Source organism: Tubulanus polymorphus, chromosome 1 (genome assembly GCF_964204645.1).
Source record: "Tubulanus polymorphus chromosome 1, tnTubPoly1.2, whole genome shotgun sequence".
Taxonomy (NCBI): Eukaryota; Metazoa; Nemertea; class Palaeonemertea; order Tubulaniformes; family Tubulanidae; genus Tubulanus; species Tubulanus polymorphus.
In genome coordinates, this window is record NC_134025.1 from 28418435 (window position 1) to 28433293 (window position 14859).

The window sequence follows — 14859 nt, forward strand, 5'->3', positions numbered from 1 at the left end:
GCTCCACATTCTCGGAGTCGGAACTTGAGCGTATGTATCTACCGAATATCCATAAAATGAACTGAATTAACTAAATCTACTTTAATTCAATAGTATTCTATAGACATAATCGTAAAGATTTATTAATATATCATTTATTATATTTCATAGTTAATTATTAAGTAGTCTAATTAGATGAATCAATAAAAATCGATTTATATTTTGCGCATGCGCTTTTCATTTGATGTTTAGGTAGCGCCGGATTCAAACAAACAAATCAAGGCCTCAAAATACTGCCGATTTATATGTCTAAGACCCGCCGTAAGTATCGTTTACATGATAGTTTTCACGATACCATTGTCAAGATTTATGTTTGGATGATCCTCATTACGAGTATGCTAATTAGAATCCTTTTAAAGGTGGAGGAATTGTAACCTTTTAATTTTCATAAAATGACTTCTCCCCAAAAATCAAAAAAGCTCTTGACTTGTTTGTTAAACTGTCCCATTTTTTTGTGGTTTTCATGGCGTGCAGAGTAACCTGTTACATGTTGTATTCTTATCGAAAGCCTGTTGTCAGGATATGAGGATAATGATTGTATTTTAGTTGTACGACACTCAAGTGAATGCTAGGCAAAAACTGAAATTTGCCCCTTTACTTAGATGATGTGACTACTACACTACAACTGTCTTACCCTTGTTTAACTCATAAGATTTTTTGTTGTTGTTTTCAGTGTATCAGAATGGCGTCCAAAGAATCTCAAGGAAAAGATCGTCGTTCATCCCTATCTGTGAGTATAATAGTCTGATAGAGGCTCACTGCGGGCCTCTGACAATCAGGCGCCAGTTGCTCACAAGTTGGTTACAGTTAACCAGTGGATAGCTGAAATGGTGACAATTCGAAAAAAGTTCATTTTTACTATGGTATCTATCCGCTGATTGATCTTTAATGGCCGCCGCTGTCATCCCCTCAGAATATCCCTAAATATAATTGCCATTCTTACAAAAACTGATCATGCAGACTTCTCCAGTCTAGATCAAGAATTCTATTTGAAAATTAAATCATTTTGTTACCTGACCCAAAATGCGTGGAAATTGCACCATGCATCGTGCTAAAAAGATTAATTTATTAAAACAATAAAGAGAGGGCAACCATCACTGATCGCTCTCAACTGACGATGGTGATGATGATGAAAATGAAAATAAATTCTCCTTCATTCTTTGCAGATCCTAAAAACCCGTGAAGCACTTGGGGATATTGATGCAAATGTTTTGCCACCAAAGGTAATATATACATGCACATTTAGAAAATTGTAATTATCTCATTGAGAAAGTCTACAGAAAGTTGAGGATTTATTTTCTTATCAATTCTATTTCTCAGGTCGATGTTCAAGTGGAGGATGATGGAAAAAAGAGAAAATCAAGAAGAGTCAGTTTTGCAGAGACGTATCAAGTGAAGTAAGACCCTCGTCAAGTAACCTCTGTAAAAAAAAAAAACGCTTGTATAACTGATATTTCAAACATGCAGATATTTATTTTGCACAGAGAGTTTCTTAAAGATTCGCAATGGGCCACATCTCAAGAAGTTGAAAATAATCTGCCACCAAATTATGATATTCCCGGTGAGTGATATTCATCAGCGTATTCTTCACACATTAATCTTTTTTATGTACAGACATTTCAATTTGCGATTTGTGAGCAGTGGTGTATGCCCTGACCACAGGTTTCAACTAACTGAGCAATAATTATAAAATCAAACGAGTTCCTGCATGATGCAATAATTGCTGTCATGTGAAGAAATGTTGAAAAAAAGTGTTGCATCAGTTATGGTAGAATCATCAGTTTCAAGAACATTTTCTTTAACAGGTTTGGAAAATTTGCTGAATGGGCCATTGGCCTCCTGTCACCAGGAAAACATAGTTACCGAGGTCAGAGTTTGAATATTTATTGATCGTCATTTCACTGGGAGCAATAGGAAAATTCTTTCTTTTTTTTCTTTTCAGGATAAACAACAGTTGACTATACCATCAAGCAGTGATGCTAATTCTTTTTTGGCGAAATTCCTCAACCAAAGGTGTGTATCGGTATTTCAGAAATTCAATTAAACCGCAGTAAAATCCTTCATGAAGTCGCATGAAGTCAGTGGAACTGGATCCGGGGTCCTGTTCTTGAAAGAATTTCAGCTTGAAAACGTAATAGGTATTGGTAATATAGAAATTCAATAAGAACTTTTCATGAAACTGAGACTAGTTGGGTTTGAACTAATCCCACACCGAAATATTTTTTAGTTAGAATGTAGTTCAATGTTTTCCTAAATTCAATGGTAATGTTGTTGTATGATTGCAGGTGCAGTGACAGTGTTCAGCCAGTTAGCACAGAATCACCAGATAAAACTTGTATATTCAATAACGAGTATATGGACTTCACATTCTGCGATGAACCGACGCTCAGCAAACGTCAGAGTTCTTCTTCCTCGTTTCGGCAACCGCTCGCGGATAGAACGTGCACCTTCGAAAACGAAGCGGCTGAAATGGATCTAACGCTCTGCGACCAAACGTTGAACACGGGTCCGAATCTAGCCGACTCTAAAGCCTTCCTTGCGAAATTCATCGGTTCAACAACGACTACAAATGCGACTGAAGAAATCGTTTCGCGTTTAGACCATACAACTGAACTATCGGTGATTACACGTCAACTAACGCATCAACAAGCCGTTATATATCCTAGCGATACTCGACAATTTCTGGAAAGTTCAGCGAATAGGAGACCGGAAAATGTGGATGTTTTCAATTTCAAACCGGTCATTATGAAGACCGATGTCGAAGGCGACGCTCGCAAGTTTTTGGATCGATGCGGAGGAGAATCATCTGAAGTTCAGGCTTGTTCTACCGGAAATCAAAGTATCGTTCGACCCTACACATTTCAGAACATGGACGACGTTTCGATGGAATTGACGTGCGTCACTCAGGTTATTCCAGAACCCGAAGCCATAAGTCACGAATATGCAAATGTCGCGTCGTCGGCGTACAACCCGTCGTATCTCGCTGATGGGCAAATCGATAGGTTCGTCGAGAAAACTTCAATTCCGAGCTGTTTGAAATCTGAACCGATTAATGATTCTATCGATTTTGGCTGCGTGAATCCGAATGATATTCTCGATGTACAAACGCCGGAAACTGCGCAGGGGTTCGACGTCAGTCAGATGCGTAGAACAGACGTAGTTTCTCATTTAAGACCGACTGATGCATTCTTATCCAATAATGAATGTAAAATGGATGTAACTTCCGCTGATCCAAGAGAATCAGTGAAAACTATTGGTGGTGAAAAAACGGAAATTTTTACCGATGAAGAAACATCTCAAATGGAACTAACTTGCCTGGATTCTGGTGTTTTGAAAAATAGATCTATTGCTGGTGAAAAAACAAAGATTTTTGCTGATGAAGGAATGGATTTTACTCGTACAGATTCTGGAGTAAGGAACAAATCAATCGCTGGTGAAAAGACAAAGATTTTTGCTGATGAAGGAATGGATTTTACTCGTATAGATTCTGGAGTAAGAAACAAATCAATCTCTGGTGAAAAAACCGAGATTTTTACTGATGAAGGAATGGATTTTACTCGCACAGATTCTGGAGTAAGAAAGAAATCAATCCCTGGCGAAAAAACAGAAATTTTTACTGATGAAGGAATGAATTTTACTTGCGCAGATTCGGGAGTGTTAAGAAACAAATCTGTTCTTGGTGAAAAAACAGAGATTTTTACTGATGCAGGAATGGATTTTACTCGCACAGATTCTGGAGTATTTAGAAATAAATCTATCCCTGGCGAAAAAACAAATGTTTTTATTGATGACGATACATGTAAAATGAATCTGACTTGTACTGGAAAAACTATAAATTTGGATTCAGAAACATCATTATCTGCCGGTAATTTGCCTTCGAAAGATAAACGCGCTTCTCTATTAAATAGTTTACACGAAATGACGAGAAGTTTTTCTCAGAAAAAGTCTGATGTAACCTCAACATTTGAAGCTAAGAGTACTGTACCAGAAATATTTAAAGAAAGAACATTACCGACATTCTCTTTCAAACAAAGAAATGACAACAACACATCAGTTCAGACCAATACTACTGTCGAATCTGGTATTATGATTGAGAAACTCCGCAATGAAGAAGATAAAGCTGCAAATAAATCAACTGCACTGAAACAATCATCAATCGCTGTGACAAAACGAAAGCATGTGAAAGAGCCAAATAAAGTTGATCAAACAAATGAGGGCTTGAAGAAGCTAACGTTGCTCGATTCACCAACTCATTCTCCGTGTTCAAAGAAAGTAAAAACGCTTGATGATACTCGACTGACGATGACATTGGGTGAAATTCGCATTCCTCTGTTGGCTCGTAAATCTCTTCTGTTAAATCGTACGTTTTCGCCGGATAACAACGGCTGTGAAGGAGACACTGATAATGCGGCTACAACCGCTGGTCCAGATAGTGAACTAGTTGAAAATTCTGAAAAACAGTCAGACACCACAACAGTGTATAACACTTCCCGGGATAATCAGGATACAACTCGCTGTCTAAAAGAAGCCGGTATAAGGTATTTAGATGCTAGTGTTGTTACAGCTAGCGATAATAATTCTCCAGACTCTGCGCACGTTAAAGATGCCGATCATTTACCAGAAGAGAACAGCGAAAAAGAGTCGAACATACAGGTAGAAAACAAATTGAATCGTACGTTTGATGTCGATGCAGAAGAAGCTTTTACTCGATCTCGAATTTCCTCCGATGAAAATGATGGTTTCGAGAATGTCGTTCAGTGTGGGGAAATTAATTCGATAAGTTCACAGGTAAATATGTATTTTATCTGAATGAATGATAGCGTAATAATTTCAAGAAATTCTTGTTAATTCGTGTAATACTTTGCGCATTCAGGCTATGGATATTAACAAACCTGAGGCTGTTGAAACTTCTACATCGACGTTAACTGATACCAAAGAACCGCTGGAAAAAGAATCTGTACAACAAGACATTTGTAAAACTTCAAATACGTGTAAGTATTTAGTTCTGTCAAATCATTAAAAAACTGAAACTAATTTCTGAAACTAAAACATGTTTTATTCCTTGTTATAGCGGCAACAGTTACAAACAGTGGTCCGATCCATTCTGACAGTCGCGGTATTTTATCAGAAGTGATGCCACGGATGTGCGATGACGAGAGTATGTTTGAAAGATCTGCTGCTGTATCCGTTGAATCGGTTCCTGTTATTGAACGGTCGGAGGTACTCTTAATCGAACAGCCTGAACCGGACCCTTACCACGGAGAAACTACGAATAACGCGAATAGAACATCAAGAGATGAAAATGAAGAGCTTCTCGTATCTATAGAACAGTCTAGATCGGATAAACGTCTATCGGTATTAGATATTACTGCTGACAAAATTCAGTCAACTTCAAACACGATGAAAGATGTTTTAACTGTAAAGGTTGGTGTTTGGAAAAAAAGATATCCTGTAAGTGAGTGTTACGATTCGAGAATATATGTGTCATTGATTTTATATCATTTTAGGTATCGAGTGAAATCATGGAGACAGATCTAGATCAGCCCGCTGATGTCTCGAACCAGATCGATGATAAAGCTACTATAAGTCGCCTTCTTGATAACGACATCGAATATTATAAACAATTAATAATTCAAATTGAAGGACAGAAGAAAGGTACGCATTTTCAAATTTTGACTTTCTTTCTAAGAAAAAAAAAGCTTGATTTCAATATGGAACGAATCGTTATTTCAGAGAATTCGAGAATCGAAGAAATGATCGATTCTGCAGTCGTCGATTCATTGAGCGAAATTGAAATTGAGAAAAATATGAGTGAAATTTTACTATCGACAGAAGAAATAAAATATGAGCGAGAAGAGGAAACAGGAGCGACTGAAATACTGGACGAGACTGAATTACTTGAAGGGTAAATATTCGAAAATGATTGACCGTAATTAGGCACACTTCAAATATTATGTGCATTGTGTAGTAAATATGACATTAAGCTAACCTTTGGCCAAGTGTACTGGCTCTATGGTATGATGGTGTTTTTCAGGATATTCGACTGTGAATTAGTGTCGCGCGACGATCAACGGAAAGTTTATAGATTCGGATTTTTAGATGGTTCTATAGAACTGGTCGTGACGTTTGACGAACAACTAGTCACCACTGATGTTGATTTTTTCGGATGTTTATCAGGTAAAAATAATGGTTAATCCTGGCTATCTTTACTTTTCGAATACAGACATCTGAGCAGTCAATAATTCGTTTTGAGTTGAACAGGATCGCAGTTGTTGAATTATGTATGATTATTGTTTCAGATGATGCTCGACCATCGGCTCATTTTATTCACTATCTGTTTGCCGTAGCTGTGGATGATATACATCATTCTAAATATCCGACCAAATCGCATTTAAAACAGGTAACTGATCACTTCTAATACGGTTAACTCTGCTCTAAACAGAGTTGATTTCCTTTAGATAATCGCTTACCCTGGCGAAATGTGTAAAATTTCTTTCTCCAATCCATGTGATGAAGGTCCATCCCTGCTTCGACTGCTGCCCTGGAATTCACTTCCCTCGGAGATAATTGATCAGTCCCATGAGATCCGAGGCGAGCAGAGTCCACTCTTCAAGTGTATTGTAAAGATATTAATTGGATTCTCTGAATTTTCTGTATCACTAATTTATTGCAGCTTCTTCAAGATGTATCGTATGTATCGTCGAATGCTATTAGTTTAGCTGATGAACTCGAGATGTTATCAATGTTACACGATGTTCGATATTTAGATAAGAAACGGTAATTCTTTAACACACGGTGAAACACGTCTAGTTAATAGAATTATTCCTCTCATATTTCATGTCATCTTAACTTCATGTATGATTTGATTGACAGGTGTCTGATTCATTTCATCAAACTGAAGCCAATCAGCGAGTTCTCGATAGAATTTAGATGTCAGTTGAAGGATTATTCGATGAAACCATTAGATATGAGTTATACTCATATTCGAGCTAATGATATGTAAGTATTTATGTTGTGCGTCGATTACAAACTTACCGGTATCTAAAAAAAGTAGTTGGAATACAAGAATTTAAATGATTTTGATATTTCTCCTTTGTAGGAAGGAATCTGTAATGAAAGCTGTACAAGGCGTCTGTACCGCTCATGAGTTAGCTCGCCAGGTTGATTTCGTTTTCAAACAGCAAAAGATGAAGAGTTTATGATCTGAGTGGCTACTTCTGGATTTATCAGTGCAATAAAGAACATTCCTATTTAATCATGTTGCTGCGTGTGAATATATCACTTACAAACTGGATGTATATATACATTGAGTACGTGAATTAATATCTAATTGTTTCATAGATTCTGTAAATATTGTAAATACATATAATATAGCTTAAAAGAAAATGAAAATACCCTGGTATGTACAAAATAAAAATAAGTACTATGGACTGTTTTTGTGCATAATTTCTGTATTAGATACTAAATGCTTGGTGAATTTAAAACAACTGTATATATGGCGGGAGGGGGTTATCCTCTTTTCTGCCTTAGTTCTTAGTTTGTTGATTATTCGCGCTTTGAAATATGAAATGAAAATATAATTTACATGTATATCTTTAAGAAAACTGTGCTTCGAAATATGAAATAAAGCGCATGGAATATTTAGATAGATATTTTTGTGTCATCCTATATGGTTGTTCCTCGTCAGTTACAAAATGGCAACACTCGGATAGAACACAGCGAGGATTTGTAGATGGAATCCCTGCTTTCCTATCTAATGCTAACGTGTAGAAGCGTGCGCAAAACAGTTGAGTCGAAGGCATTTTGAATTGTTCACACATATTGGACAATTATTTATTTACAATCAATTGTATATCACAGCAGCAAGAATTATATGTACAGATCCCTGTATTTATAGCATAGATTCAGGGATGTGTCGAGAGTATGAATATTTCAAAACCAAAGCCAAGAGTTTGTCAAACCGAGTCAACAGGTGCAAAGAACACTTTATTGAGGCAGCGCATCCCTTCTACTCATTAAAGAGCTTTGATATCTCGATGTTGGATGATGAAACTTCGGTCTCAATAATTTACTCCTGCTCGGTAAACGGTACTTGCTGTCAACCCTGCTTCTATCTTCCACGTTGTATTTCATTTGTTCACGTTTTTCAAGATACAAATTTTCATCGTGCTCGTAATGCGGGACTCCGCCCAACTCTGCATTCTGGAAACAAAAATCATGTGATGGCATTTCATTTTTTGCGTTGAAATATGTGACACAATTTTGAAACCTGTTGAGACAATCTGTACCTTTATAATGAGATTTCTATTTGGCATATCAGTTTTCCATTCCATCACGCACAAACGAGGAATAATTGGATGAAGTTGAGAATGTTCCGGATTCCTAGAGTTTTATATAAATGAATAAAAACATCTTTTATTACAAATAAGGTTTTTGGCATTTTTCTTGTATTGTGATGTGATACTTTGCATTAGTGAGAATTTGAAAATAAGTCCATGAATATGAATTTTGGCTACAAAAGAAAAGAAGCATACATCATGCGAATATTTGGATTATAATTGGGACATATTACTGAACCCTTGATCGATATGTATCTACTGAAGCCTAATGAATTTGTTTACACGTTGCTATGCAACAGTAATCCAGTACTCAAAATCCCAGTAAATGGAATAATAACTGATTTACGTATTTACCAAATGGAAAATTCTATCATAAAACTCCTACCTTACAACGCTGCATTGTTTATTTATCTTCATGGCATCTAAATGGTCTATAAACGGATCTGCTGATGGTGAATCCATGTTTACTGTTATTCAGTTCAACTGTGCGTTCTACTGTCTCTTATGTACTGTTATTTATATTTCAATGCCCTCTCGTGGTGGACAAAATGTTCTCGATTGTGCGCGCAATTTGAAATGAATACAAATCTTCCAACTCATCGAAAAGAATATTGATAAATGGTAGCATATACAGCTGGCATATAGACATCTATAATTACGTCAAACATGCGTCAAATCCGATGATAAAACGTCACATTCGCAGCTGATAGAGGCAAAAAGTTCATTCCATTTTTTCCGATAATTCTGATAGAATATAAATTAAAACTGATTATGGGGGGATTTTTACGGAAGGGAATTTTGCCAAGTCATTCCTATTGATGTCTACTGTGGTTTTGATAAGGGTCACATGCATTATTTCATATGTGACCTCGATTATAAAAAACCGCAAAACAATCGAAGAGCAAAAACGAAAACTTTCGGTTTTGTGCCATTTTCGTATTGCTACCGCGCGAATACAAGATATTGTATAGAACAAAAACGAAATTTAATTCGTTTTCTAGCGCAAAAACAAAGTTTGCTCTAACGTCTCGTTTTTCGTCTTTTTATAATCGAGGTCAATGAAAAATACGGCCCTTTTCGGCCATCATGTTATTAAACTTGAGGAGCATTTTTTATCTCGAGGGATTTTTCCTGTAGTTGCCAAATCTTATCCACTGGTACTAATCGCCCGTATAAGAGCATTCAAAGCGGCTTATGAAAGTACTCTTTGCCATTTTCTCATACATTGCGCCATTTCAACAACCTGAAGATCTTACAGCAGATTAGATAAACGATTTAATGAAACCAACTCAATCGGCTGACAAGAGCGGCACTTGTAGAACAGCGTGTGGGCTCATACACCAGTTTAATTAAGAAAAAGAACAAACATTTCAAATAATTTTCTTTTTATTAATAAGACAATTCCTAGAACGACTATTAATAGTGTACAATGATTTACAATAATTTACCGTAATAAGTACCGTAAAGTTCATAGTTCGGTGCATAATGACGCTAATCTTAAGTCTATTGTGCTGTTGAGAGGCAATTCAATAAAAGAATTAATTTCCATTCGCATGTCTGGTTCATAGGGGGCACATACTAAAATGATCGATAGAAATTAATTTTCTTTCTGTGGTTCGCTTTTCTTCTGATATAATTATAACGTTTATTTGTGTTTTCCTGATTTGGCTAATTATCGACTTCTTCCAAAGCCAATCGTTTGGCGATTTCCAGTTGAGTTGTAGTTAATGAATTCGCCCATCTCTCAACATCCTGGCGACTCTTTTCCATCTTACTTATACTATCTACTGATATCGTTTTCAATGTACTGCGACGACGCATTAAACCAACGCTGAAATTATCGGATGACGAATTCTTCCCGGCGGCACTGAAATGGCGGGAACATATCTCATTCGCAGCTCTACAGACGACACTTTCTCTGTCGATCCATTCAACGCGTTGCCGATAGATTTCTCCCATTTTCATGAGACTTTTTAAAGCTGGTATTGTAGAATTTCTGAACTTTATAGATTCATGCCTGCTTTCGTATTCTTCCGGGTTTTCTTTCACATGAGACAGATACTCAATCAACAGAGTCGGATCAATCTTTCCACATCTCCTCGAGAAAACTTGATCAGTTTTCTTTTTGGGATCTTTCGGCGGAGTTTCATTCGTCACGGTGTGAATCTGGTTCACAGGAGCGTCTATATCAGGTGGTTTAACCGTATCTGATCCCTCTTCCTCGCAGATCGACCCGGTTCCACTTGTGATATTGTTTTCTGTTGAATTCACATCTATCTTACCATCTTCGTTCTCGCAATCTCTAATGCTATTTCCCGATTCAACCTCACTCTTATTATCTGAATGCTCCCCGGCAGAGTTATCAGTTTGAGACATCTCTTCCAAAGACGACTTAACCGCAAAAGAATTCTTTATTTTGTGACTTGTCGACGAATGATTTGGTTGGTATCTGATCACAGGGACTGACTTAGAGCGAAAACGAGTATGAATTCGAGGTCGCGAAATTTGACCCAACCTGTTGTCGAACTTGTCACCTTCCGAGCCATTGGAAACTGGAACAACGGGGTGCATTTTGGAAGTTTTCCGCTGCAAATTCGCTTTGAAATTTGCCGTTATTTTCGCGTATTCGTCTTCACTTCTGTGAATAACGACGGTCGCGTGACTTTGTCTTCTACGATCTATGCCGTTGTTGATGACACTGCCTTCGTTGCCCCGTCCTGATAAAACTGTATTTGGAGATCCAGGCAATCGACAATACCATCCTAAATCTTGCATGTTCAAACCTTCTGTTTTCATGATTTGATTTAAACGCTTTATTTGCCATTGTTGACAAGTTTTACAACACGTCCGCAATTTATAATACTGATCATCCGCATCCAATATCACTGTATTTGGTCGCGTTGGCCTCGACGACATTTCTACGAAAGTTCAGATTAAAGTCAATGTTTGTTTTTTTTTAACTCTCGAATGATGCTGAACGGTCGCGACGGTTTTGTCCCAATTAAGCTTCCGTATACGAATGATATTGATCAAAAGCAATCGACTTTTTTTGGAAGATGATACACTTTACTCACTTTGGTTCCAAGATTCGTAGCCTTATGGTAAACAGAAAGTCCGGTGTAAATTATAGAATTTTCTCCTTTATTTGCACTAAAAGCATATCAGACGTAAGATAATTGGAGCTTTCACTTGCACTGTAGTCTGCAGACAAAGTAACAATGATCGAATGAAAATTTAATATATACCGAGGCTTCGAGTATAATTGAATTGTGATTGGGTATTTTATGGTCCCATGGTTTCTCGAAGACGAATCTTCTATAAAAGGATCCATTTACGCTTTACAATTGAAAGGATTGATTAAAGAAACGACACCTGAGGTGTTAATGCGAGGATTTATGTACTGATATATCTATTAACTACAAAATAAGTGACACTACCACGATTTAATTGTTAAAAGTACAACAGCCAGTTGATCTCATGCTGTAAAATCAGAAGAAGAGGAAACATGATTTCAATCACGTTTTTAACTGAGGACTGCGGCTACATGCAATGTTTATTTTCCCAGAGTATAACATATTATGCCTGAATTTAGAGAATCCCAGAGCAAATAATGCGTACGTGATTTAATCACGTGCACGATTATTTTCGAATTAAAATGTCAATAAAGCTGGAAGTGGGCGCTTCGTGATACCAATAGACCCAATAGACCCGACCAGCCTAATTTCCTGTCGCAAACCGGAGATCAAATAGGTTCCTATACATAATTTTTTTTTATTGGCAGTAAAACACATGAAAGCTCTCTTTGATCATAGGTTAAGGGGCATGTTGTTGGTGTCGGTTGGCAATTTATTTTGTGTCTTTTCTAGATGGTATGTAAAATGGATTGCCCACGGGCCGCGCCCGCGGGCCGAACAACTGGTTGGGTGACGGATCATAGCATTATCGTAATTGATGGAAAAAAGATCTAGAACGTTAGCCTACGATAATATGTGAATCTAGAGCGCATTAATATGTCTCAGTACGGCAGAGCCCAACACGTAGCGTGTTGGAACGTTGTATGCTCGTAGGTTGGAATCGCCCTAGGAAAAGCACCACCGGCATAAACTTCAGTAAGTTGAGGGAAGCGAGTCTTCACAGCGCGCACCTGTCACCAAGGAGTCGATAAACAATATGGCCGTCAGAGACCAGGAAGTAAACTGTAACAGTGCTAAATATAGGTGCTGTAATTAATCAAATTTCATATTGATATGTAATACATAAAAACCAAGAAAATGTCGTCACAAACGTATAAACTGGATCTGGATCCTCCTAAGAGAAACGTATTCGTCACACAATTACATCAGAGGTAAAAAGAAAACTATTCAATTAGAATTAATTTCATCTGACTTAAAAAAGGGGAGCTAGCCTATGTATTGTACATCTATTTATCTAACATTTAGCGGATTTATTCATGATTCATCATTTGAAGCTCTTCCAACTCAAACTGACTGTGAAAAAAATATGAATCAATTCATTGATTGTATGTGACAGAATTCACGATGACAAAAGATAGATTTGAAATGATAAATCATATTTTTGTTATTTGTTTATTTCAGGGAAGATGAAGATGAAGACATTGTTCAGATTCCAGTTGTTAAAGAATCCGCTGATCGTCTCATCGAAACTGGAATACGAACACTTCAGAAAACTCTGCTACTCAAAAAAGAAGTTGAAGTTGAACAGGTCGATGCAGAATTAGCTGAAAAACGCAATGAGTTCAGAAGACGCATGGAGGCATGTGCTGAACGTCAAATAGAAGTTCAGAAAAAACAACAAAAGGTAGGGCTGTCTCATCACCTTCAATTCTCAAGTCATTAAGAAGTTCATCAAATTTTCTCAATATCTGGATAATATTTGTTAATGTTTTTTTTAAGATGAAAGACCGAGTAGCGAAATTTGAAAAGTTCATCAAAGAGAACGAAGCAAAACGAACAAGAGCCATTCAGAAATATCACGGAGAAGTTAAATTAAAAGAGCAGAAAACGACAGAACACGACATGTTAACAAAACAGCTGGAAGAGTTGAAGGAAAGGTATACATAGATACAATGTATTCATTTCTATTTGAAATGTAGCAGTTTCGATGTAAAAAAAAATGTAAACATTATTGATTACATGTTGTATAAGATGTAATTTTTTTTCTGCTTAGACAAAGGTATCTTGGTCGAAAACTGGTGAACTACAAGAAATATGAGCAGTATCTTTTAAAAGTGGTTGAAAATTTACCCGAAAGTGAGTTAGTTTACTAAATTTAAATGCGACTTCGAGTGTTTTGTAATCCAGAAACGTTAGTTAATTATTCATGTTTATTTTAGATTATATTGAAATGACTGATAATATGATAACTAGTCTGATGATGAGACATAGAACATTAAGCGATACAAATCAACAGCTCGTTGATAACTTATCAGAAATGACGGATAAGGTGAAATATCAATATGTTATGCACTGTCCTATTGCAATTGTACGATGTACAAAAAATACCCTAACTTCTGAATGAATTTTCAGCACGAAGAATTAAAAGCAAATCTAGATGAAATTAAACAGGAACACAACAAGAGGAAAGTTTCTATCAATCATCAGTTAGCATACATGCAGAAAGAGCAAGAGGTTAAAACTGAAGTCAATCAGGAACTTGAACAAAGCAGTTCAACTAAAAAAGGCGATTTCAGAAAACAGGTTAAATCTCGTAATCCGTAAGAGTTATCAGCTAAATTTCTACAGCAAATTAAAAATGTTTTATCATATTTGTTTTGATTTGTAGAGGGAATTATTAGGAACGATACTAATGGCAATAGAAAATATAACAGAACAATGTGTAAAGAAGGGTGATATACCAGCGCATATGTTGTCTATAGACGATCAACTGGATTATATCAAAGTAGGTTTTAATTCATTGTTTCTTTAATATAAGGTAATAAATCAAAGCAATCAAAAATCGCAATTTTCGTTGTATCATAGGAACATCTAAATGAACAAGAAGACGTGCATAAAATGTCACTCCCCAATGCGTCGAATGCTTCTGAAATACAAGAAAAACAGTCGAAAAGAGATAATCAAGTTGAAAAAGTGCGTAAAAAAGGAAGAGATCGTGTAGCATTCGTAAACTGATCAAACTAACGGCTTGTAGCATTTAATACATGTATGTGTACAAATTACTAGTGAGAAGTTGTTAGAGATTTTACTTTGTAAAACACATTTTCTTCAAAGAGAAATAACGTATTCGTATATTTCAGAATATCCAATCAATTTTTATCAATTTATCGTATTAAAATCTGAATCATGATGAATCATGCCAGTGAATTGGTGCCTAATCAAACTAAATCGAAAGTTAATGAACTAATTTTTACCTTAGATTTTTTGTATTTTATCAATTTATAGCATGTTATTTTTCTGTAACATTCATATATTGGATGGTCTTGTCTGTTATATAGTGATATTTA

At 36.4% G+C, this 14859-nt stretch overlaps 3 protein-coding genes across 3 annotated transcripts; 2 read left to right on the forward strand and 1 right to left on the reverse strand.

Annotated features, from left to right (window-relative positions):
- The first annotated feature begins 271 nt into the window (after positions 1–271).
- LOC141915217 (uncharacterized) lies at positions 272–6457 on the forward strand. The gene is made up of 14 exons (XM_074806677.1): positions 272–300; positions 713–769; positions 1206–1262; positions 1360–1436; positions 1524–1600; positions 1845–1906; positions 1982–2052; positions 2325–4827; positions 4913–5030; positions 5111–5463; positions 5547–5694; positions 5773–5944; positions 6074–6216; positions 6339–6457. Exons 2-14 carry the CDS (start codon positions 722–724, stop codon positions 6455–6457), a joined length of 3948 nt encoding a protein of 1315 aa, XP_074662778.1. The 5' UTR covers positions 272–300; positions 713–721.
- Positions 6458–7811: 1354 nt separating this feature from the next.
- LOC141915089 (sperm-associated microtubule inner protein 10-like) lies at positions 7812–8889 on the reverse strand. Its single transcript, XM_074806496.1, has 3 exons — positions 8764–8889; positions 8328–8421; positions 7812–8241 (listed from the first exon to the last, which is right to left on the reverse strand). The coding sequence occupies exons 1-3, from the start codon at positions 8838–8840 to the stop codon at positions 8026–8028; spliced, it is 387 nt and encodes a 128-aa protein (XP_074662597.1). The 5' UTR covers positions 8841–8889; the 3' UTR covers positions 7812–8025.
- Positions 8890–12555: 3666 nt separating this feature from the next.
- Positions 12556–14855, forward strand: LOC141914827 (coiled-coil domain-containing protein 42 homolog). The gene is made up of 8 exons (XM_074806138.1): positions 12556–12723; positions 12974–13196; positions 13292–13449; positions 13566–13648; positions 13732–13841; positions 13925–14095; positions 14181–14297; positions 14378–14855. Exons 1-8 carry the CDS (start codon positions 12650–12652, stop codon positions 14525–14527), a joined length of 1086 nt encoding a protein of 361 aa, XP_074662239.1. The 5' UTR covers positions 12556–12649; the 3' UTR covers positions 14528–14855.
- The last annotated feature ends 4 nt before the right edge of the window (positions 14856–14859 follow it).

Bases quoted from the DNA above. Each gene is read 5' to 3' on its own strand.
- LOC141915217 (XM_074806677.1), top strand. From the start codon at position 722: ATGGCGTCCAAAGAATCTCAAGGAAAAGATCGTCGTTCATCCCTATCT. The intron at 1,437-1,523 runs GTAAGACCCTCG...TATTTTGCACAG, and splicing joins GCAGAGACGTATCAAGTGAA to AGAGTTTCTTAAAGATTCGC. The intron at 5,695-5,772 runs GTACGCATTTTC...TCGTTATTTCAG, and splicing joins AATTGAAGGACAGAAGAAAG to AGAATTCGAGAATCGAAGAA.
- LOC141915089 (XM_074806496.1), bottom strand. From the start codon at position 8,840: ATGGATTCACCATCAGCAGATCCGTTTATAGACCATTTAGATGCCATG. The intron at 8,422-8,763 runs GTAGGAGTTTTA...ATAAAACTCTAG, and splicing joins AAACAATGCAGCGTTGTAAG to GAATCCGGAACATTCTCAAC. The intron at 8,242-8,327 runs GTACAGATTGTC...TTTTGTTTCCAG, and splicing joins ATAGAAATCTCATTATAAAG to AATGCAGAGTTGGGCGGAGT.
- LOC141914827 (XM_074806138.1), top strand. From the start codon at position 12,650: ATGTCGTCACAAACGTATAAACTGGATCTGGATCCTCCTAAGAGAAAC. The intron at 13,649-13,731 runs GTGAGTTAGTTT...TGTTTATTTTAG, and splicing joins GGTTGAAAATTTACCCGAAA to ATTATATTGAAATGACTGAT. The intron at 14,096-14,180 runs GTTAAATCTCGT...TTTGATTTGTAG, and splicing joins AAGGCGATTTCAGAAAACAG to AGGGAATTATTAGGAACGAT.